Source organism: Ursus americanus, chromosome 10 (genome assembly GCF_024610735.1).
Source record: "Ursus americanus isolate L20-20 chromosome 10, mUrsAme1.1.p, whole genome shotgun sequence".
In the NCBI taxonomy this organism is placed as follows: domain Eukaryota; kingdom Metazoa; phylum Chordata; class Mammalia; order Carnivora; family Ursidae; genus Ursus; species Ursus americanus.
In genome coordinates, this window is record NC_142136.1 from 73,551,365 (window position 1) to 73,576,050 (window position 24,686).

The 24,686-nt window shown below is 43.7% G+C and overlaps 1 protein-coding gene across 1 annotated transcript in view; it reads left to right on the forward strand.

Annotated features, from left to right (window-relative positions):
* Positions 1-890: 890 nt before the first annotated feature.
* SPATA13 (spermatogenesis associated 13) overlaps positions 891-24,686 on the forward strand; it is a 332,158-nt gene continuing 308,362 nt past the window's right edge. Inside the window, exon 1 of the mRNA XM_087865231.1 lies at positions 891-1,315. Within this exon, the coding sequence (XP_087721357.1) occupies positions 1,304-1,315 (12 nt within the window). The 5' untranslated portion in view covers positions 891-1,303. The remainder of the gene's footprint in view (positions 1,316-24,686) is intronic.

The window sequence follows — 24,686 nt, forward strand, 5'->3', positions numbered from 1 at the left end:
GTAGAGCGTTTGGCAGAAGGATCTTTGCATCCATTCAGACCAGCTTACTCAGGTAACCACCTATACCTCAAGCAGTAGAGTGGATCTGAATGGATGTGCTTTAGTGATGTGCTTTAGTGATGATTCGCATGGTGGAAATTTCAGGGAGGAAAGAGAAACCGTTCTGGAGGGCTCCTTGTTCTGTCTGGGGGTAAGAGCTCAGCACCAATAGCTTTTACTGCTTCTCAGACTGTCCCTGCGGCTTAAGTGAACTTCCTTAGGCCTGTCATTTTTCTTGCCCTATTTTTATTTTCTGAAAATGCGTTCCCATTAGCAACTTGACTGTTTATAAATCAGAAAATCTGTGTTTTGGGGAATGGTGGAGGGCTGTGCCAATCAATTATGATGCAGTTCAATAGAATCAATGCAATTAGCAAAGTCCGTGTATATAAATTCTCGACGGCTCTCTTTGGTATGAAAAACACACGGTTCAAATCATCGTTAAAAATCCTTGGGAAAAAAAAAATTCCGCATTTAGTCTAATACTATAATTAGGACCAAGAAATTTAGTCAGGAGCTTCCTGAAATTTCCTTAGCTCAGTTCAGGCTTTGAGAAACGGTGAGTGTGTGTGTTTCTGTGTGTGTGTGTGTGTGTGTGTGTGTGTGCGTGTGTGTACACGCGCATGCGACTGGTGAAATAGGAATCCTATGTTTGCTTATTTATGCTGCCACTTATTTCCCCACCCTCTTCTCCTCGAAGCCTTTCCTTCCAAATCAAATTGTCCCACTTCCTTCCCTTGGCTTCCTCAAAACCCTGAGGATTCAAACGAGATGGAGAGCGACTCCGCCCTCTTATGAATATGCAACAGCGAGGGGCGGGGAGGGAGCTCGGGAGAAAAGCCCTGCGAGGAAATTCAACCTGGGCCGCCCGAAACGGGCTCCCGCCGGCCGCGCTCACCCTCCGCCCGGGTCTCCAGGGACCAGCACACAATAGCACAGCCAGGGGCCTGGGAAGCTCAGTTCGCCCCCGACGAGGAGCCGGTGGACTTGGTCCTCGCCAGGGAGATGTGGCATCTGAGCAGCCCCTGAGAGCCCATCTGAACTCTGCCAGGAAGGCCACCGCCGGCCGGATTAACCGTCTCCCGACCGCCGGGCCTTAGGTCCCCGCCCTTTGTGGTGCAAATGAGGAGCACGCAGGGGCCCGGGGGGCGGCGCTCGCCGGGGACGAAGTTTGCCCGCTGCTTCTCCGAGACTTCCTTCACACTTTGAGCGCGGCGCGGCATGCTCACATCCCTCCAGGGATCCCCCCTGCCGACGTGGAGGAATGCTGAGGAAGGTAAGTGGGTTCTCTTTGCCGGTTGTCACCTCTCCCTCACGTTTGAAGAAGGGACGACCAAGCAGCAGGTGGCTGGAATTCTGTGCCCGTGGAACATTTTTTCGGAAACAAGGGTGAGAGAAGGCGGGGATTAGCCGCTCTGGGTAAGAGACCGGGCAGAGCTGTTGGAGAGTAAATGTTTGAAAAGTTGCCGCGACTCAGCAGGTGCTGGGGGCGAGCGCGCAGAGCTGTCCCCCCGCGGCCGAAGCACAAAGCCCGCGCGGTGGCGCGGCCGCGTTGCCATGGCAGCAGGGGCGGGGCCAAGCCGCGGCGTGGCTGGGTTGCCGGGCGACGGAGGGGCGCGGGAGAGGGGGACGCAAAATCTTTAGGAGCTTTTCCCCGAGATGAGCCAACTCTTGTCTCACCGGATCGTTAACTCAAGTGTGCTGGCCGACAGTTGTCCTCTGGTAAGGGAATCAGGCTACCACGGGCTTAATGCCATAATGCTCTGCTTTCGAAATACTGGATTGTTGTCTGATGGAAGACATGAAAAAGTTAAAAGATTCTTCTTCCTAAAGTAATCACAATAAAAAGTATTCTGTTTCCTCGTTTTCCATATAGCAAATGCTGAGGAAGAGTCCTTAATTATCATCGTTAAGAAAAAAATAAAATACAGAGCCTGGTTTGGGTCCATGCAAATGAATTGGACTTCAACCTTCCAACATATTAACCAAAATCTTTGCAAAATAAAAGCACGTATAATGGGTAGCAGGCACAGTTTGAAACATTCAGACAGTTGCATCTTAAAATGTTTTACAAAGACATGAATTTCACAAGGCATGGGAGAGAATGTTATTTTTTTTTCATTGGGTATTTTCTTACATGTAAATGTGCCAGATAATTTTGGCTTATTATCTCAAAGATTATTTGTTTGAGCCATACACTGCAGAAAAAAATATTGGAAAGGAATTTGAATTATCTTTTCTAGAGTAGTGATTGGCAGCTACAGTAGTATTTTACACCCCCCCCTTTCCCATTTATCCTATTATAGCTAGAGCTATATACTGGTGTTTATAGTTTCTCAGATTTTAATCGTGTTTATTGAAGACACTGATCTGTTAACAGTTCTTAAGCTGTGTTCCACACACTGCTTTATTTCTTTTTTCTGCCTCCAATTTATTATTTATTTATTTATTTATTTATTTATTTATTTATTTATTTATTTTTGAGAGAGAACACTAGCAGGGATGGGGGGGCGGGCAGAGGGAGAAGGATGGAGAGACTCCTAAGCAGGTTCCATGCTCAGGGCAGAGCCCCACAGGGGGCTTAATCTCAGAACCCTGAGATCCTGACCTGAGCAGAAATCAGGAGGTGATTGCTTAAGCGACTAAGCCACCCAGGAGCCCCCTCTCTGCCTCCAATTTAAAATTGTCTATGTGTTATTTATTCATGTATTTATTTTATCAACTGTTTATTAGGCTTTGCTATGTGCTCTGTATAGACCCAGACTTGGGATTAAGTGGTGGAGGGACATACAAAGTTGAATTAGAAAAATATACAGTTTACGGAGAGGAAAAGGCTAGGAAGCATTTATACACCAATATGATATATTCTCTTTTAGAAATGGCACCCAGGATATCTCCTGCTGCTGACCAGGAAAGGTGCACTGATCACAGTTGAGCTTTGTGCTTCATCACCTTTGTCCTTTCAAAGCAGGCCTTATTCATGGACCAGTTTAAATTATGAGGAAGGTGAGACTAGAAAAGTACAGTAATTTGCCTTAGTTCTTATTTGAGTAAGAGGTAAAGTCAGGATCTAAATCTAAATGTGACTGCTATGACATGCTGCGTGAAATCCTTATCCCTATGTCCCTACCAAATTACCATATTTTGATCAGTCTTAGTAATGAGTGTAAATTTCTAAAAATAATTATGTTGTTTTCTTTTTGATTGAGATGTTTTCAAAATCAGATATTTCTAAAGTCAAATATCAATTGCATTTCTGAAGAGTACATGTTCATCCTACTGGAATGTTGCTATTGTCAATCATCTTTTTTCAGGGGTTCCTGAGGAGCTAATGAAAAACCAAGAATTTGATTATTCAAATCATGTTTTAAGGATATTAGAGATACTTTTATATTAAAGCGTTCTATTTTACAAATGATTATAGAATTAGATTTGTTTGAAGCAAAATACACTACTTCACATTCAGGTTTTTATTCCTTTCCTAACTTTGTAATTTTTTTTTTTGTTGTTGTTAAAGATTTTGTTTATTTATTTGTCAGAGAGGGAGAGAGGGCCCAAGCAGGGGTGAGTGGCAGCAGAACAGGCAGAGGGAGAAGCAGGCTCCCCGCTGAGCAAGGAGCTGGATGCTGAATTGGATCCCAGGACCCCGGGATCATGACCTGAGCCGAAGGGAGTCGCTTAACCGACTGAGCCACCCAGGCGTCTCTACCTTTCTTAGTTTTATATCTTTTTACTCAGATTTGTTAGCTTCTGCTGGTAGTGACTTTAGTACATGATAGCTGGAAATTGCTATCTGGGAAGTTGTCTTATACAGTTCAGGCGTGAACCTGATTTGACCTGATCAGAGACCCTGAAAACCGGTGTGAACTGATTTTTAAAGTGTTTTTTACTGTAAAAAAATATATTTCTAAATAGATTACAGGATCCATGAAGGCAAGAAGCAGGTCTTTTGTGTCTTTAGAACCCATCTTTTAATATCAAGTACAACATTCTTCATAAATTTTAAGTGGCAGGAGAAACAAAAGTAAACTCTATTAGGCCAATGAAATATAGAGTAGAAATAATACTTTAAAATACATAATATTGAGAGTCACAGAAGTTCTAATGATTTCCTGATTGTTTTTTTCATGATACTACACTACAAACTAATAGGTAGGACCTATTTTACAAATAGAAAAACTGAGCCACGGTGGTTAGTATATAAAATATTTTCCAATGTTTTATCTTAATTGAACCTCACAACCACCATGCAATAATTTCCCGTCACTATTTTTTTAATATATGAAAACATAGAAACTCAGAAGTTGAGTGACGTGGTCAGGGTCAGCCAGAGAGGGAGAGGCACATGTGCTAATGATGTCAAGTGACTTTGTGCACTATACCCTTACAAACCAGATGGACCTGTGAGCTTTGGGAGTCTGAGCCTCTGGACAGACCTGGGGGTGCTGGGTGCAAGATGCCTTCTGTCTCACCTTCCAAGCTTCCACATCTGTTTGGGTAAAAGGGCAGAGACCGTCTTTTAAAAGACAAGTACGGGGGCGCCCAGGTGGCTTAGTCAGTTAAGCGTCTGCCTTTGGCTCAGGTCATGGTTCCAGGGTCCTAGGATTGAGCCCCGCATCGGGCTCCCTGCTCAGCGGGGAGTCTGCTTCTCCCTCTTCTTCTGCCCCTCCCCCTTCTCATGGTCTCTCTCTCTCTCTCTCTCAAATAAATAATAAATAAATAAATAAATCTTAAAAACAACAGCAACAACAACAAAATAAAAGACAAGTACAGACAGAGGCAGGGTAGAAGCAAGGAAGACATGCTCAGTGGAGCAAAAGAAAGGGAAAAAACAGTGAAATGAAGTTAATAAAAGAAGGAACCAGTGTTCACAAGTGGTAGTGAGGAGACCCAGGTGTATTAGTTTGTTACAATTGCTATAACAAAGTACCACAGGCTGGCTGATTGGAACAACAGACATTTATACTTCTGGAGGCTGCAAGTCTGAGGTCAAGGCGTCAGCAGGGTTGTTTTCTTCTGACACCCCTCCTTAGCTTGTATGTGGCTGCCTTTTGCTGTATCTCACATGGTCTTCCTCTGTGTGTAAGTCTGTCTGTGTCCTGATCTCTTCTTATGACACCTGTCCTGTTGGATTAGAGCCCACCCATATGACCTCATTTTACCTTAATTCTTAATTGCCACTTTCTAGGCCCTATCTCCACGTACAGTCACATTAACTGGGGGTTAGAACTTCAACATATGAATTTTGGGGTAACTCAAGTCAGTCCGTAATAGAGAATAAGAAAAGTGAACCTGATTTATAATTCTGAAGACATGGCTTATTTCAATTGCTTTATTCCTGTTCATATTCTCTCCTGGCCCAAATAAATGCTGGCGCGAGTTGCGACAACTTTTTTTACATCAGTATATTCCACTGGATGTATAAAGAAATAAAAAAGAGATTCAGAACTGAATTCATCTATATTTAGCTTGCTTCATACTTTATTTTCACTCTCACCTCTGGAGGGCCAGCTTCAAGCCTTGTCAAGTTTTGACAAGGGCAGACAAAGCCAATCATGGTCCCACTGCCAGCCAGGTCTCACCTATCTTTCTGCCTTTTCTGAGCTGTGGAGTGCATACGATTTGAGTCCTATGCACTCCCTGTGTGGTGTGATGAATCCAGTAAAAATGAACTCACAACCCTGAGAGGACAGCGAAGCATAGATCTTACAAGCCTCACAGCCGTGGAAATAAGCTAGAGAGACCTATCAGAAAGGCATTTTCCAGCTTATTTCCAACAAGGTATGCTCCGCGTAGTACTTGAGACTGTGAAAGGTAGCCAGAAGAATGTTAGTTTTCTCTGAGGCGTTGAGCAGCTACAAGGTTATAATGGGAATATGTTGCAAAGACTCAAATTATTAAAATGCTCTGGTCATAGAATAACAGGGACGAGACAGATCTTGGGAGTCTTGTGGCCGGTGCCCTGTTCAGAGCATAGAAATTGCTCTGTAAAGGTAGGAATTAGTGCTGGGTTTCACGACGGCCAAAGAAGATTCCAGAGTCTTCTGCTAGAAAAGTTTTGTATCTAAACAATCATCAGAATCTCAGAGTACTTTTGTTTCCTTGACTTCCTTCGTTACTTCATGTTCTGCCTTCAGAAAAGGTGAAACATACCTGTCTACTTTTCTTTATGCAATATTTCGTGATTTGCTAAAAGAGTTTTAATAGGTCACTTCTTGGCCCTTCTCTGTAAGTTGAACTGAAACTCTGTCCATTGTTTTAGGAATCTGTTTCTATTAGTCCCGCAAAAGCTACCCCTCGCCATCTGGAATTGTGGAGTTGTTATTTATGTCTTCATGGCACCTCCCTGACTCGTTCCTCTTTGGGGACCATCCTATTTATGTCAAGTGTGAAGCCCCGGATTATATTCTGAAATATCCCTACTGAAGAGTCAGCACCCAATACACTTGGTGGAGTTTTTTCAAGAAATACCAGAAGCTTGGGAAATGCACTCTTTGGCTGTGATCCAGTAGCTTTCCATTCCATGATGGGTGGTTTCAGCAACAGGTTCTTGGTTGGAATAGCTATTGTTACCCAGCCAAAAAAAAAGTGCCTATTTCTCAGAGCGATGCATACTTAATTAGTGAAGGGATCAATGCCAGTGCCTGGAATGTGAAAAGTCAGCTTTGAAAGTTTGAGTAAGTCCCTGAAGGGCAAAACTATGTATTTCTTCTTGTGATACGAGCCAGACATTGGTCTAACTGGTCAGTTGTGCAAATCGGCTGACACAGGGCCCGGAGGTGGGCTGGCCTGCTCCACAGCTGCTTCTGTAACACCTTTTCATTAAAAGGTTGCCTCAGAGGCACTCCCCTCAAATTAGGAGAAAAGAGCCAAAGACATATGTGTAAAAAGTGAGGGAAAACTACCATCCATGGCTATTTAGACTTCCCCAGATTTTGGTGCAGTGAAATACCTTTCATTCCCTTGTGTTACTGAAGAAAATCATGACCTTGAAGTGTCTGGAAAGTTCCCAGGCAGTCATCAAGTATTTATCAATCACTTAGTATCTACTTGGTGCTGACAGGGCATAAGAAGATATGTCATGAGCTTTCTCCTCAAGAAGCTGATATTAGAGTTCCTGGTAAACAGGCATGAAAATCTGAAAGCTCGGTTGTGTGTGCTCCTAGACGTACGGCAGCCCCAGGAACGACTGTCCAGGTGGGACTTGGGGGCTGGGGAACTACATCGTCCTTCCTCTCTGTGGCTTTGCACATGTTTATCTCCTTCAAGTTCTCCTCTCCCCAACCCCCTAAGCCTAGGCCCCTTCCGGCTTTTCAGAGTCTTGTTTCAACCCAGTAAGGATGCTCAAGAAATGCTATCTTTGAATGTGTTTACTACATTCAAGGGGTGAATCTGGCCATAGGATTTTAAGCCTTTGTCCTCCTGGAGGAGACGCATCACCATTTGATGGAAATAAAAGAAGGGGCTAGATTGAAGGAGCAGAAGAGAAAACCGTTTCAACCTCTTTCCTCACTGATAGTAGTTGTAAATCTTTGGTAAGCCACAAAAAGACTGTCTGAGTTTACAGAGCATTTTAAGGACGGAAAGATATGTCGGCAACGACATATGACTATGAGACTGTGTTGAGGGTGGCAGCAGGGCGGAGAGGAGAAAAACATTGCCCAGAACCCTAGATGGTGACAGAAGATAGGGCAGCAGCAAGTGGCCATTATCCCAAGACTGGGAAGAAAATAAACATGGCAACTGGGAAGCCAGCTCAGGATACAGAAGTGCCCCCTGGGGTTATCCTCCCGAAGCCCCAGGCTCCACACTCCTCACCCACTGGAACCCAGCTCCTCCCTTCGTGATTATCAGCAGGGATTTGGAGCAGGAGGGGTCCCCACCAGGGAGTGTAGATGCCATTGTTCTTCGAGTTTCAAGGTGGAATAGTAAATTCAGTTCAGCCTTAGATTCTCAGGTGGTTTTGTTTGTTTGTTTGTTAAGCATACCGCTTCTTCACGTGCATGCATTCGGTATTTGGGGCCGGCTCAGGGATATATTCATCGTATATCCATTGCTAAGGAAAATGCGTGCCAAATTCCAAAGAAGTGAGATGTATTTTTATTGCTGTTTGTGGCATGAAGATTAATGCAACAAGAATTTCATTTGGATGGCCAAGATGTAAGAGCAAAGAGCATTAGCGGAGCGTTGGGAGATGTGCATGTAAGTCTGTGTCTAATACCAATTAAGAAATGTTTAGCAAGCCAGACTCCCAGAGGTTACATTTTGTTATCTGCAAGAGGAGGGACTTGACTAGATAATTTCGAAGGTTCTTTAACTGTCTGGAATTCTGTTCTTTCTAAAAGGCAGCCTGAAATGGAATGTGTCTTCTCTAAGAATCCCAAATGCTTGTCAACGATCAATCCTTTTGCCTTCCATCTCTACGTTTTCCAGTGACCCTGTGGGACTGTAATGGTCAATGATAATGTTACCAACCTGTTTTCATGCACAAGATTGGGAGTCTTTCCAGGAAAAGTTTTAGAAGTGAGAAGTTATTAGCTTTTCTTAATTCATTCTTTCAGGTCATGGCTTTGTAAAATAGAATTGTCTTCAGACGCTCCTGGCTTCCATGTCTTGGCTGTGAGATCTCAGCCTTGAGAAGCGATCAGGCCATTCAGCAGTCATAGTGCCATGAAATGTCACAATCCTTTGAAGTTGTTCTTGTTGTTATTATATTACACCTCAAGTAGAATATCTCAGGATGCATCCTCAGCCCAAATGCCTGTCATGTCTTTTGATTGGGAAGGCAGACAGATGTCCCTGTGCAGTACAAAGTGAAGCCCAATGATCATTTACTGTAGAGTATGTAATAGTGTAAATATTGACACATTTACAAATAGTGTAAATTATCAAGTATAACATGAAATTTTGGAAAGTCTTAAATGTTGGTATTTTAATTTCTCTCTCTTTTTTTTTTAAGATTTTATTTATTTATTTGACAGAGATAGAGACAGCCAGTGAGAGAGGGAACACAAGCAGGGGGAGTGGGAGAGGAAGAAGCAGGCTCATAGCGGAAGAGCCTGATGTGGGACTCGATCCCATAACGCCAGGATCACGCCCTGAACCGAAGGCAGACGCTTAACGACTGCGCCACCCAGGCGCCCCTAATTTCTCTTTTAAATGAACTAGTAGATCAAACCTTGGCAGGGTGGGGGGTGGGGAAGAAAGAAAGAACACCTTTTCCCATCTAGCTCTTCAATATGTATGTGACTTGAAAGCTAGGAAGCACACTACCTATATATAAGATACCCACATGTTTAGTGGGATGGAAGATGGCTGGAATAATGTGAAAATCAACAGTTCCTCTGATTGTGGGAATACATTCTCTGGAGAAAAGTGTAAGCGCTTTTAAAGTTAAATATATTAGTCACTGGCAGCTCTGGGAATCTGCCCAAACAAATCATTGTCCCAGCAATGTTTGTGTTCAGCCAGTTTGAGCCGTCAACCACTGAATTAGGCACTTTTCCCCCTAAAAGACATGATTTGGCCAGTAAGAATTTGGTTATGCAATTAAATGTTCACCAATTAGGAGGTAAAGGCCCTGGATTTGGAAATTTTGGTATTTTAATGATCCAAAGTATAAATAGTTTTTACCCCCACAATAAATAACAGATGTAAAAATTTTAATTTCAAATTGGCCAATCTTCAAAGCCACACTGCAAGCCATACACTAAGGTATTGAGGATAATAAGAAAAACTAGAATGCCATTAGCAGTGAGAAACTTTTTTTAAAAAAAGAAAGAAAGAAAAGAAAAGAAAAGAAAAGAAAAGAAAAGAAAAGAAAAGAAAAGAAAAAGAAGGGCAAAGTCCTTTAGAAAATGACTTAATATTCTTTTCCAGTTAAACATAAGAAAAATGAAAAAATTTTCCAAGAACATTGACCAATGATAGAGTTTCTTGTAAAAAACTGTATTTTTTTTTTTTTACTAGAACTCTACTCAGAAGTTTAGGAGTCACATTTCCTCTTCTAAAGGCAACAGGAGATAATATTATCAAGATTTGATGAGTATTATACCTGCAAAATTTAATCACAGGCACTTTGTTCTAGTTATGATGAGATGGGTTTAGGAAAGGAAAGAGACAGTGGAAGTCCCCAGCAGCTGAACAGAAGGCCCCAGGGCGGGACAGGGGCTGCAGGAGTGGACTGGAAGGAGGGCAGTGCCCTTGCTTGGTTCTTTCTTTGGGAAAGGGGCTTCTGGAATTTTCACTGGGATCCGATTTATGAAAACTGCTTATGAGAGGATGAGAAAGATTTAGCCCAAGTAGTTAAATGAATATGAATTAGACAGATGATAGAAAACATCCTTCATTGATATTTTTATTGAAGTAGTTCATATTAAAAGTTAGTGTTCTTGATAGTTGAATTTGCTAATTGAACAAAAAGGTATATCCCACTAGTTTACTAAAAATCTATTTTAAAATTCTGATTATTTAAAACATGGGTTTTCATAGTGGGAAAGATGGCAGTGTGTAGGAAAGCATGAAAAACTCTATTTTTTAAAAAAGTAAGTGCATTAATTTTTAAAAATTGTGTTAATTTTTAAAAATATGTAACTTATTTATGTGCTGTGAAATGAGAGGGTAGAAAACAGCATCTACTGAAAAGTCGTCTCCTATCTCTTCCTGCCTTCCACCCGCTAACACTTCCACAGTCACCCAGCTCCCCGGAAGCAGCCAGTATTACCTGGTTCTTCCATATGCTTCGGAGAAAGTCTGGACCTGTGTAAGTGAATATATTTTCTTCTGTCCCCTCTCCGTTTGTTATACAAGTGATGACATCGTCTACATGCTATTCTGGATCTTTCATTTTCACTTCATGATACACTTCAGAGATTATTCCTTATCAGTACATAAGACAATTCTTCATTCTCTTTTTTTAGTGTGGTAAAATATATATAACATAAAATTTACTATTTTAAAGCATACAGTTCAGTGGCATTAAGTACTTTCACATTGTTGTGTGCAATCGTCACTATCATCCATCTCCAGAACTTTTTTATCATTTCAAACTGAAACCCTACCACCATTAAACAACAGCTCCCCACACCCTGTAGCCCCTGGTAACCCCATTCTACTTTCTGTGTCTATGAATTCGACTCTTCTAGTTTGGCTGTTCCAGCTCCCTCCTACAAGTAGAATCATACAATATTTGTTCTTTTGTGTCCAGCTTATTTCTCTTAGTATAATGTCCTAAAGGTTCATCCATGTTATAGCCTGTATCAGAATTTCATTTCCTTTTATTGGATGAATAATATTGCATTGTATGTATATACCACATTTTGTTTATCTGTTCATCTGTCAATGGACATTTGGGTTGTTTCCCCTTTCCTCCTTCCTTTTGATGGCTGCATAGTATTCTGTTCTGTGATTATAACATATATAAACCAGTTTCCTATTGATGGTCAGGTTATTTCCATGTTTCAGTGAATAATGGTGAACTTAAACCATTTCATACATGTATATCCATTAAACTCATTTCTTGAAATGGATTTGCTGAAAAAAATGTTACAGGTATATTAAATTTGGGGCCATTACTAAATTGCCCTCCATGGAAATTATACCAATTTACACACCCTTTAGAGACTGTCTGTCTGTTTCCCTACCTCCTTACCAACACAGAGTGTTACCAAACTCCTTCATCTTTGTTCGTCTTATGGTGGAAAACAGTGTCTCGGAATAGTTGCAATTTGCATTTCTTTTATCTTGAGTGAACTCTGGGAGTTTTGCGGCCATTGTTTTTTGTTTTTTTTCTTTTTTACTGGGACTATCTTCATTTCCTTCGTTCGTTTCTCAATTGGGCTATTGAGTTTTTTTCCTCCCTCTGCTTTATATTGGCTGTTGTTGAAAATTTTGCTTTTGTTTGGCATCCTTAATGTAGCTTGTGGGAGACTTTGGGAGCTCTGCTGTGAAACAGGAGCTTTGTCTAAGGATAGTGGAACCTGCTTTTCAACACCATTGACCAAATACTGGCTCCACGACAATACATTTGACGAAGAGGACAGACCATCTGATGCTGTAGGAGGCTTTATCAGAGAGGTTATATTCAGAAGAAAGTGTATCTCTGTGAGAACAATATAAAAACTTCTCACGATACGTTTTAATATTGTTCAGGATTTACTCATCTATCAAAAGGTGGATGTAAAAACCCAAGATAATAAACAACTTGGTATATACTGGAAAAAAAAAAAAAAACCCAAAACAGAATAGCACTTTGCTAAATTTCATTTTGCTAACCCATGTACCCCATACTGGATACCTCCAACGCAACATGCCCCGCTCTGGACTCATTCCTTTGACCCACGAAGCTACTTCTCAGTTCCTATATTTCCTGTCTGAGCATTCTAAGGCAGTTGTCACTCTCCTCCATATCCAGCTAGTTTATCACCAACGTCCCTCTGGTGTATCCACCACCCTGTGTCCCCATGTCCACCACCTTGTCCAGACCCCCAGCGGAGCTCTTCTGGGTTACTGCAGCAACCTCCAAATGATCCTTTGCCTCCAGACTTGTCCCTGTTCAGTTCTGTGATCTGTAGCCAAGAGTGGAGTTTATGAAATGCAAATCAGATTGGCACATCTCTGTTTAAAATCCTTTGATGGTCCCCTATTGCCCTTAGGATAAAACTCAAACTCCTTAATGTAGCCTCCAAGGCCAGCGCGCCCTGGCCTGTCCCATTTATCCTTCAGTTCCCTCCTTCACCACACCCCTTTTTCTACACTCCCTCTTCCATCAGTAGTCTTTCAATTCCTCAAACTCAGGGTGCACACTCATGTTTCAGGAACTTTGACTTTTCTGGAATGTTCTCCCCTGTTCTATACCCTCTACCTCCTTTACCTGGAAAATTCCTCCTCCTCTTTGTCAGCAAGTCTCGCCTGACTCCCCCAGTCTGAGTCAGTGGCTTCTCCTGGGCCCCTGAATATCCCTCATCTTTCACGGTCATGATCACCCTGTACTGTAAGGGCCTGTTTCCTTGTACAAACAGCTACCCCTCACCAGGCTGTAAGTGCCCAAGGAGCAGGACCATGTTTCCCTTGTTTCCCACCATTGCCCCAACAACTAAACAGATTTATTGCTCTTAAACGACTGTGGATAAATGGTTGTTGAAAGGTGCCCGAAGAGCTGGAAGAGACGGTCTTCTGGGAATGGGGTGTTGCTATGTGTGAGTGGGTTGTGATAATGTTATGTATTGAAAGGCTGAATGCCTTCGCCACAAATTCTGAAATCTGTGTGGCAAGAAAAGAGGGTGAGGTTAGCTGTGCTCTTGTTTGCTTAATGGCCTGCTAGCCTCATGAGCATGACACTGAGGATAAGAGTTGCTCAAGGTCGAGTCTGGGTAGCAGGGAAACAAAGGGCACCCGTGGATGTTCTGGGCAGAGTCCCGCTGGGGAAGGAGCTAACGGAGGGCAGCTGGGGCCTACCCGCTTGGGGCAGAGGTCCCAGTGGTGGTCGGTGAGGTGGGGGTTTGTTGTGAGCGCACCATAACGTCAGCTGCCTTTGAGTATAGCCTCCCAGAGAAACTCTGCTGTCCTTTCTTTTTAATACAGTCACGGCCTCACTTTGAGATGTAAGTGTGGTTTGGGGCTGATTCAGGACAAGAAATCCCGTGTTTGCAAAATAAACTCATTGACTTAGGACTTAGGGTCTGATCAGCGTGCAGTAGAGTAAAAATAATAAAGGTCATACTTTAGTGGACTCTGTCTAACGTAAGCAAGCAAATCGTAAGCTTAAGGCACTCTCGAATGACTTCTCTCCTGCTCACATTTTCTCCTTGGAAATTTACTGTGAACGTCGTGGTCATAAGGAACTTCTCCTCCGTGGAGCTTCACCTGCAAAGTAAGTGAGATGCAGCCTCCCAGTGACCAGCTGTCTTTGTGCCTGTTACTTTATTCTCTCCCTCTGTAGGCCCATAGGACTAGTTTTCGTGGCGAGGCCAACAGGGAAAAAGAGAGGGTTACAAAAGCAGCACAGTTCATGTTGTCTGTGGGACCCAAGGCAACATTCTTTGAGGACAATTGTTTAAGAGGTAAATATTCTTCTCATTCCATAATACCAGGAGAATGAATATTCAAAATACGGTGACTTCTGTTTATAGATCAGATCAGGGAGATTTTGTACTGGTTGGCATAGGGCGGGGCAGGGGGAGGGGAAATGTGGTTTTTGTTTTGTTTTCGAGAAGAAAAATCTTACCGTAGAGAGTAAGTCCTCATTCGGAATGAAGATGTTAGTGCAGTGAAATATGTAAATATGTAAAGTTACCCCAAATAGGAGGAGGAAACAATCAGGATGACCACAGGGTTATTGTAATGACGGCGGCTAACATGGACCCAAGCACTCTGCTAGGTGTTTCACAAGCATTATTTTAGATAACTTTCACAGTACAGTACCAAGTCGGTAAAATGATTAGGCCCGCTTGCAGTCAGATAACCGAGGCGCAGCCCCCTCCTCAGCGCTCCCCAAGTCTGGGTCCTTAGTGTCCAGCAGAGAGCCGGAGTTCCCGGTGCCGGTCACGCCCCCTCGGCGCCCAGGGCCACGCCCCCGGGTCTGAGTCAGCTCCGCCCCCAGGTGTGACCTGCGCAGTTTGCCGAAGGCTCCCCTTCAGAGCCACGTGAGACGCGCAGGCTGTTGCGAGGTTTAAGTCCAACGATGTCGATGTCGTGTCGGAGGGTAACGCGCAGTCCTACAATAAACAAAGCCCAACATTTCAGTGGCTCGACACAGGGAAAACTTGCCCCATCGCTAATGGCCGAAGGCAGACGTTCCTGGTCAGTGGCTTGCGGCTCCTTTCTACACAGTCTGCAAGGATCTCTGCTCCTGAGGCTTCCAGCACCTTCAACAGGTGATTTCCAGGGCCCTAGGGGGCTTGATGCGCCACCCACGGGAGTGGTGGCAGGTATGATGAGGCTTGGAGAGATTACCATGTGGGGGAAGAAGCTCTTTAAGAAAAAGAGAATGTGGCCTGTGACCAGATTACTACAGCCCCGCACCAGGCCCAGGGGGGGGGCCCTGCAGCCAAGAGTCACTGGTGTCCTGGCCCATGCACCTCTGTAGTTGACACCCCTTTGACTAGACCCTGGGTGCTGTGGAGTGCTCAGAAACATGTTTAGTGCATCCAAGGAAGGTGACTGCTAGAAGTCTCTGCTCCACGTATGAAAAGTGCTTCGTGCCCACGGCAAAAGCTAAATAATAGTGTCAGCCACTTGTTTATAATGCTGCATGAGAATTTCCATCCAGACCAGCATGCCCGGATGGTTACTTGTCACTACCATTTCCACCAGTGTGTTCCAGGCACTGTGTTCCTGCTGTCGGCGCAAAGAAGCTTAAGTGAACAGTTAGCCTCCTGGACGAGCTACCATATCTCTTTAAAAAAGAGAATGAACAGTACAGAACCCTGTCACCAGAGAGACAAATGTCGTGTCTATACCAGTAATCTCTGAAGTGGTGGGGGTACTCCATTTGAGGTAGGCAGACTGATCAGAATGTGTGTGTACAACCCCCCCAACACACATATTCATAAACATATGTTCAGTGTGTGTATATACGTATATACACATCTGTGTGTGTACATCAGAATATATATGTATCTTTATCCAATAGAACAATATAACTTAGAGATTAATAAGAATGTGTATAGGGACATAAAGAATTTTTAAAATTTCTTTATGGGGATGTATAATTGGAAAGGTGTGGAGACCGTTTATCTTGACAGCCGATGCCCTGGCAGTAGAAGTGACAACATAACCTTTTAGGGCTTTATGTGCAGACACCTAACAGGTACAGTAGAGACATTTCAAACCAACACTCTGAGCAAGGCTGGTGTGGTGGTTAACTTTATGCGTCAACTTGCCTGGGTCACGGGTGCCCAAATACTTGGTTAAACTTCATTCTGGGTGTTCTGTGAGGGTAGTTCTCAAAGAGATTAATATTTGAGTGGGTGGGCAGGGTAAAGCAGGTGGCTTTCTCCAGTGTGCTGGTCCTCATCCAATCCACCGAAGGCCTGAATAGACAAAAACGTTGAGTAAGGGGGAATTTGCTCTCTTGGCTTGTCTTTGAGCTGAGACATTGGTCTCCTCTCACCTTTGGACTCAGACTGGAAATGATGCCATCAGTTCTTCAGCTTGTAGACTCATCTGGTGGATCTTAGGACTTGTGTCAGCCTTCATGACCATGTGAGCCAGTTTCTTATAATAAACCAGTTTTTCTCTCAATAGGTGATTGATACATAGATATATCTATCTAAAATCTCCTTTTGGTTCTGTTTCTGTGGAGAACCCTAATGGATACAGCCAGTTAGGCCCACAATAGGCCCCATGGCAAAGTAATCTTAGGTAGGGTTGTTCTCAGTCTGGCTGCCTGTTGAACCACATGGGGAACTTTAAAAAAATCCCAATGTTCAGGTCCCTCAATCAGAGGTTCTGATATAATTGGAGTTTTTTTAAAAGCTCCCCAAGCATTTCTAATTTAAAAGGTCCCCAAGTGGTTGGGGCTGAGAATTGGGACAAATTCAAGCATTGTAGGTGTCAGAAACATGACTGGTCCGCACTAAGAAAGTGACCTGTTTCAGGTGCGGGCTCAGATCAGCCAAGCACGGACTGAGGAAGATGCCGCGTGCTAAGAGGACTCATTGCCATCTGAGGGACAGTCACCTAGAGGACTAGACTCGAAGCTGCCCCACACTCCTCCTACCTGATGGCTGACTGAAGTGGGGAGTGGAACATGCTTCCGTACTTGGAGGATCGCTTTGTGAGCATGTAGGCAGGAGAAAGGGGCCAAGAGGCTGGACAGTGTAGTGAGTAGGTGCCCTGGCTTCCCCACTTTGTCACCCTGCTGTATGCCTTCCTGTCCGTGCCTGAGTTTACTCCTCTGCAGAACTGACATGGTTAATGACAGAACCTACCTTCTACAATTGTTGAGAAAATGGAGTTAGTACATAAAATGTGTTCTGAGAAATAGTTGTCACTTGCTTAGTGCTCAGTAATGTCAGTTCTTGTTACTCAGATGTTTTGTTGCCTCTCACTAAGGTAGCAGATGTCTGGGATGCAGCCCCCCTCACATACAGGTAGACTCTGTCTTCCAGTTCGCACTCTTGCCATGCTTCCATTGCTGACCAATACCCCTTTCTTGGGTTCTGTGTTGACTCTATAATGAATGTCTTTGCTTAGGTGCGCTCAAGTTCTACAGGTCTGGAAGGCTGCCATGTAAGGCTAAGAACAACCCAGCCTAACTTTGGGTTTTTCTGCTCCGAACCTGTCTGTGTTAATTTTTAAAGTGCAATTCTCAAATGGACTCTTTGTCTAGTCGTATTTCTAGGTAGGATGTCTCACTTTTACCCATGTCATCTACTGACAACGTGTGGTGATGTCACCTGTGCTTCAGAAGAGAGTGGAAAGCACTAGAAAAGATGTGGTTTTAGAAAGTCAGCGACCTGAGTTGCCTCACAGAGGATGAAATGGTCCAGCGGTATGGAAGGTCATTAACGTAGCAGCCCCCCCCCAGCATGGCGTGCCACGGCAGCTCCGAATCCTAAGCCTGATGCTTTGCACCTCCAGAATCACGTACGATTTATTGTAAGACAATAGAACATTGTAGAAGGACAGAACATCCCAGGGTCAGTGACATTTGTAGTCTAAGACAGCAGTTCTATATGGATTTACTACATTTGTATTAATGGTTTTAATCTGCTACTAACTAGTCTGGGACTGGTGTAAATGGTGTTAAAATGCTTTTATTTCTAACAATGTGTTATGCATAGAATCAGACATATTTCCCTTGTCAGCAATTTACAGCAATAAGGCCTGTCTGCAAATAAGAGAGAACGCCGCCTCTCAGGAAGGTTGACATTGTTTCATGGATGCCGAGCACTTGCTGCTAGATTCTGCCAATGACATTCTCAGCCAGGGGACTGATAGGATGTGCCTTTATCATCCCCATCCCTTCCACCTCCCCACAGACCACCTGTATTACATTCTTGAACCATAGAGTCAAATGCATAGGCTAAGATAAAGAAAGAATTTACCTAAAAAAACCCACCTTCTGGCAAGATGCAGAGAAACCAGCTGAGATTACTTTCTGATGGGGTCTCTGGGTGCCTTCCCAGAGAATCCCTCCATCCTGCGACAAAACCAACCCTACTCACAGCAGTCAGAATTTATGCAGCTTGAGGGTGAAATTGTTGAATCCTTGAACAACAGATTTCATCAGGAAATTAAATTCACTCACTGTGTTCAAGGCACTAGCCATTTGGAAGGTGAGGGATGCTTCTCTGGAGTCTGGGAAATGGGAAGTGTGCCACACGCTTCTTTGGTCTTTTTTTTTTTTTTTTTTTTTTTGACAAGTGACAAGCAGTTACGATGAAACATCGTTCTTCCCAATTATGAAGTGATTGCCAAGCTTTGGAGTCAGAGCCCATTCTTGCAGATTTGGGGCAAGCTGCTGCGGTTTGGGGTAAAGGAGATGTATTCCTGGCACTCTAAATTCCAACTTGGAAAAACTCTAATGGAAACATTCTCTCATTTTTCTATTATGAAAGGTATTAGGGGCTTAATACCATAACACTGACTCACAAAAATCACCTTTAACCAAACTTTTGGCAACACTGGGGTTTAAAAGGGCTTATGTCATAAGGTTGTACTTTGAAACATATTTTAATGTAGCGTGAATGGAACATTAACTTCTCTAAGAGCTACCTACAGAGGAGGACCTCAGCAGATCTACGAAGTATTTGCTTTAATTGTTACTAAACAGGTGAGTTAGTTTAGCTGTGTTCTCAATGGGGGAGGGGTGATTTTGCTTCCAGGGGACATTTGGAGGGTCCGGGGATGTTTTTAATTGTCATGAGGTGTGTGATAGGATGCTTCTAGCATCTGGTGGGTAAAGATCAGGGATGCTGCTAAACATCCCTCAATGCACGGATGGCCTCCAAACACAGAACGATGTCCAAAATGTCAATAGTGCCAGTGCTGGTTGAGAACCCTTGGTAGTCTTAGGATACACAGCAGTCTTTGGTTTGTTTTTGGAAAACCACAAAAAATCACGTCTTAAAATGATTTATCATGCATGGCTGATCTTCTGATCCCTAGAATGACAAAGCAGATGTGATCTTTGAACACATATAAGTCAAAGATTATTTTGTTTTTCCAGTTTGCTTTGAGCAAGTAGAGTTCAGTGTTGTCCTTGCATTAATTCTTTTTGACTCGGTTTGACATTAACATCAACACCACTGGGACTTAGTTTTTAGACTTGTTATTATTTCTAACTTATTTTTAGAACCCTGATTATACTGATAACTTGAAATGAATCATGCCCAGATGCAGAGCCATGGAAAGCAGTCTGCTTTGGCAGGTGGCCTTAGAAGATGATGAAAATTTCAACCCAAAAGCAAATGCAATCCTGTGGCCAACTGAGGTTTTCTTTTTGTAATAAATATGTGGTGTTATGTCCATCGTTATCTGATGTGCATTTTCACATTATAATAACCACATTCTGTGATCTAGGTAGTTCTGATTCTTCTTATCAAAATCCACTGAAAAAACAACATAGATGGTGAAAGGTGGGGAAATGAAGAAGGTGATATTAAGTAGCAGATGAATTTGCAACCGAGTGCAAAGGATCTAAGTCTGAAAAGAGTAGAGGGCAGTGCAAAGGGCACAGAAATTCAAATTGGCAGCCTTCCCAAGATGGAAAAAATGAAAGTGTTCATCTCTCTGGCCTTGGGAATTCCTGAAGAGTGAGGCTGCCTTGAATTGGATGGGAATTGGTGATCCATTACTCCCAGTAGTGATCAGACCCCTAATAGCATGTGTTCTGTCCATATCTGAGCATTTTTTTAAAGATTTATTTATTTATTTGAGAGAGAGCACGCACATGTGGTGTGCAAGTTGGGGGAGGGGCAGAGAGAGAGGGAGAGAGAGAATCCTCAAGCAGACTCCATGCCGAGTGTGGAGTCTGATGCGGGACTTGATTCCAGGACCCTGAGATCGTGACCTGAACCCAAATCAGGAGTTGGACGCTTAACTGTATGAGTCAGGCAGGCACCCCTGAGCTTCATTTTTGAAGTGGGGCATGCAGAGTGACTTGTTCTGTGATGGGTAGGTGGAGGGAACTTGCCTGCTGGTTCTCTCTCCTCCAGCTCCTCATGGATCCAAGCTTGTCCCTCTGGGAGCTGACTCCCCTATACTTTCAGTTACATATGGTGCATCCAGCAGCTGGAAAAGTAGAGTCCATGGCCAGCATCAGGTGCTTCATCTGAGTCCGAAGCAGGGAGGAAGTTAGGAGCTAGCAGTGGAGGCAGAAACGGCATCAAGTTGTCTCTGCTAGTGGCAGCTGAGCAAAACTCATTGAGCTGATTGCTGCAGGGACAGGCAGGGCAGAATGTGTAGTCAAGTTTCCCCGAGGTAGCGGAGAAGATCTGAAGTGTCAGCAAACTGATGGCTGGTGCGCCAACACAGGGGAACATGTGCTTACCTAGGTCCTAGCAATTGTGCTGCTGGGTACCTACAAACACACACACCAGGAGAGAAGTGTGGGGCTGTTCATGACGATGCTGGGATTGTTCATAATGGTCACAAACTGGAAACACCCTAAAAGTCTACAAATGGTCAAAATTGAGAGAAATTGTGTTATATTCATAAAATGGGATAACTGTCGAGCAGTGAAGATGACCTCCAAGTACACATATTAATATGAAGGAATCTGAAAAACATAATGTTAAACAATAACAATAACAAAAAAGCTTGCACAGAAGAGTATAAACATTCTCTGTTAAATAGTACACTACTTAGAGATACATCCTTATAATAAAAGCAAGAGCACAGTTAACATTTTGGGTGGCAGTTACCTCTGGGAATAGTAAGGCGATGCTATTGGGGAGAGCATACACGAAGCTTCTAAGGCAACAAAGGTTTCTTATTGTTGAACCTAGCAGATGTGAGTATTCTATCTTTTCTCTTTAAATTGCGCATATGTATTTTGCACACTTTGAACATATGGTATATTTTGCATACATACACATGTAAGACAATGAGTTAGGAAATGTGGTGTCTAGTCCCAGATTGGCCTATAATAAGCTATGTAACTTTGGGCAGTTTGCTTCATTTCTTTATCGAACAAATATTTTTTTAAAGCAGTGATGTGCCAGTGTTGTGCTGGGCACTAGAATACAGTCTTGATCAAAACTGGTTATGATTCTTGGCCTGACGGGCACGTGGTCTTACCGGAAAGTCAGACATTGATCTAATGGAAAATTTCAGCTCTGGTAGTGCTGTTAAAGGAGGAAGATGTTGTGCCAGCAGGTGCAACAGGGAGCCTGACCTTGCCTGGCAGTTGAGAAGCCTTCACTGAGGAAGTGGTGGGTATTAGGGTGTCTGAAGTATGAGTATGAATTCAACCAGACAAATATGGATGGAAAAGAGGAGTCCTACACTGCAGGAGAACATGCTGGGTGTGTGGAACCGAAAGAGAGAGAGTGGGGTGGGAGATGAGGCTGCAAAGCCAGGCAGGCCTTGAAGGTGTGGGGCCGCTCCCAGACACTGTGCATGTGATGATGGACAAGGCCGATGCAGCCCTTGCCTTCTCAAAACAAATTCCTGTGGGGGGACAGACCACAAGTGGAGTGCACAGCAATCGCAGAAAGTTCGCTAATGGCATCAGATCTGTGAAGGAAATAAATAGGCCTGAACTAGACAAGTGCTCAAGGAGAAGCAGCTCTGATAGCATAGACTAGGAGGGCCTTCCTGGAACGTGATATTTAAGCTGAGAACTAAATCACACACAGGACCTAGCCGTGTGAGACCAGGGGACAGCCGTGGGGGAGAGCCCCGCGAGAGAATTCTAGGTGAGTACGTGAAACATCCTGTGTCGGAGAAGGATTTTTTTTGTGTTTAAGGAAATGAAAGACCAGTGAACGGTGGCGCCAAGGGAGAGTGAAGCCAGATGAGGTACCTACCTGTCTAGGTCACAGGCTCGAGCAGGTGGCCCTGCTCCAGGTCTCCCGAGTGATCTCGAGCTCTCTCTTCTGGCCAGGAAATGGTGACATTTTTTGCCATGGAGGTGTCAGGACAGATAGGATATAGTGGATGATTCAAGAGGAATTTCCAAGCACTCGATTTGGTTGGATGTGGGCGGTGGGGATAGAGTCAGAGGTTTTAAGAATTATCACTGTGTTTCGTGGGAATATGACTTACTGAGATAGGAAACTTTGTATTTCTTTCTTTTAAAATTTTGTTTTGTCAAGTTTGCTAGCAGAGGATGTGAAAGAACAGAGTTATGTTTTGGAGATGTCAGATTTGTAGAGTCTTTTTGACATACCACAAAAGGGGTCAAGTAGCCAGTTAAGATAGTGGACCTACTGTAGTTTGTGAGAAAGGTCTGGATCAGAGAGAGAATTGTGGGACTAGATAGTATATTGGCTTCCCATGGCTGCTGTAACAAAGTGTCACAGACTGGGGCGCTGGGGTGGCTCAGTCTTTAAGTGTCTGCTTTTGGCTCAGGTCATGATCCCCAGGTCCTGGGATCGAGTCCTGCATCTGGCTCCCTGCTCAGCGGGGAGTCTGCTTCTCCCTCTCGCTTTGTCTGCCCCCCCACCCCTACTCGTGCTCTCTCTCTCAAATAAATAAAATCTAAAAAATAAAATAAAACAAACAAAAAACACAAAGTATCATAGACTGAGTCACTTAAACAACAGAAACACTGTCTCACAGTTCTGGAGGCTGGGAGTCTGAGATCAGAGCGTCCGCACGGCTTGTTTCTTCTGGGAGATGTGAAGGAAAATCTGTTCCAAGCCTCTCTCCTTGGCTTTAAGTGGCTGTCTTCTGCCTGTGTTTTCATATCATCTTCCTTATGTATATGTCTGTCTCTCTGTCCAAATTTCCCCTTTTTTGTAAGGAAACAGTCATACTGGATTAGGGCCCAGTCTAATGACCTCATCTTAACTTCATCATCTGAAAGACTCTGTTTCCAAATAAGGTCACATTCACAGGGGCTGGGGGTTAGGACTCCACCTTTTTGTGGGGGATACAATCCAACCTGTAGCAGACGGTAATGCAGCTGTGAGCATGGGTGAACTTACCTAGGGAGAGAGTGTGGAGTAAGAACAGAAGAAGGTCAAGGACCAAGCCTTGAAGAACCATATCAAGGAATGGCCAGGTAGAGAAGAACCTGGGAAGAGGAAGGAGGGGCCTTGTTAGAAAAGCAAACAAATAGAGCATGGCATTGCAGAATTCTAAGGAAGAGAGGTTTAGGAAAGAGGGGCGATCGATAGATTCAAAGGCTGCTGAAAGGTCAAGTATTTTGACGTACTTTGATGACTAAAATCTCTCCATTGAATTTCACAGCACAGGCATCATTGGTGCCCTTTCTCTGAGCTGTTTTGGGAATGATAGAGGAGCCCAGCTGAAGAAGGAGTTTGAGGGGAAGAAATGACGCATGCTTTGTGTCTCGCTTTAACTGTTCAGGGGAGAAATGGAGTAGGGTGGTCGCCAGAGGGCCCAGAGAGGGAGAGCCCTCTGCTCTAAGTGTAAGATAAGAGAGAGGGGATACAGGTAGATATACATAGGTTTACAGAGATGGCAAGGGAATTTAATGGACTTTCTGTCTTCTATTTTCTCTGGGAAGTAGGAAGTGAGGCCATCTACTGAGTGAGAGGAGGTTGGGGTAGTTGGGTGGTGGTTGGAAGTTTGAGGAAAGTGGAGAAAGTGCGAAGTAGTCACCATAGAAAGTGGGAGAATGGGTTAACTGGAGAGAGATCCTCGTTGAGGTTGGTGATCATGAATTGTCTCTTCTTACTTGACTGTGATGCTCATAAGGAGAGCCCAAGAGCAAGTGAAACAGGAAGTTGAATCCGTCCAGGTGAGCATGATGGGAAGATGGGAGGTGAGGGGCTAGGATATTGGCTTGCTTAAATGATAGCCCTTAGATAAGGAGGACCATGAAGAAAGGAGGGGACCAGTGGGTTGGAGAAAGTAGAGGGCTGAGTAACAGAGCACTTCCAGGGAGGTGATAACTGAGCAGGCAAGCAGCGGGGAGAGGTGATGAGAAGCTTACTGCCGAGAACTGGACATAGATTCTGGGAGAGGACCAGGGCTAGGGTGTGACTGTGGGAAAGTTGGTGGAATAAAGGAAAAGATTGTGGGAGGTGAGGAGATGAGGGGATTGAGAGGCCAGCAGTCATTCATGTAGACATTGAACTCACCTGAGGTGATGGTGGAGCTGGAGAAGTTGACTGAGACCCGTAGCAAAAGCAGGGTCAGGTGCATGGTTGAGGCATGAGCTTCCAAAAAGCAATGTTAGGGTTTTCTTCACCCGTAACGTGAGGTGGTTATGTCAGAAGAGGTCTGATCATTGCAATTTATTTATTCATCTATCCATTGAATAGCTCACCCTAGAACTGGGCCTATGATCTAAAAGCACTTCCAAAACTGTGTTGCATGAAAATATATTGAATGATAAGAATATAGCAAACTGGGCTTACAGTCCCAGGGATAAATGAAAAAGTCTGTTATCAGGGTATTTGCAGTCATAAGCAAAACTGGTGTGTTGAGAAATGGATTCCAATAATAGATAAATGTCACTCTGGGTCTGTATTTCATAGGCGAGAGAGTTAACATATTTAGCAGAG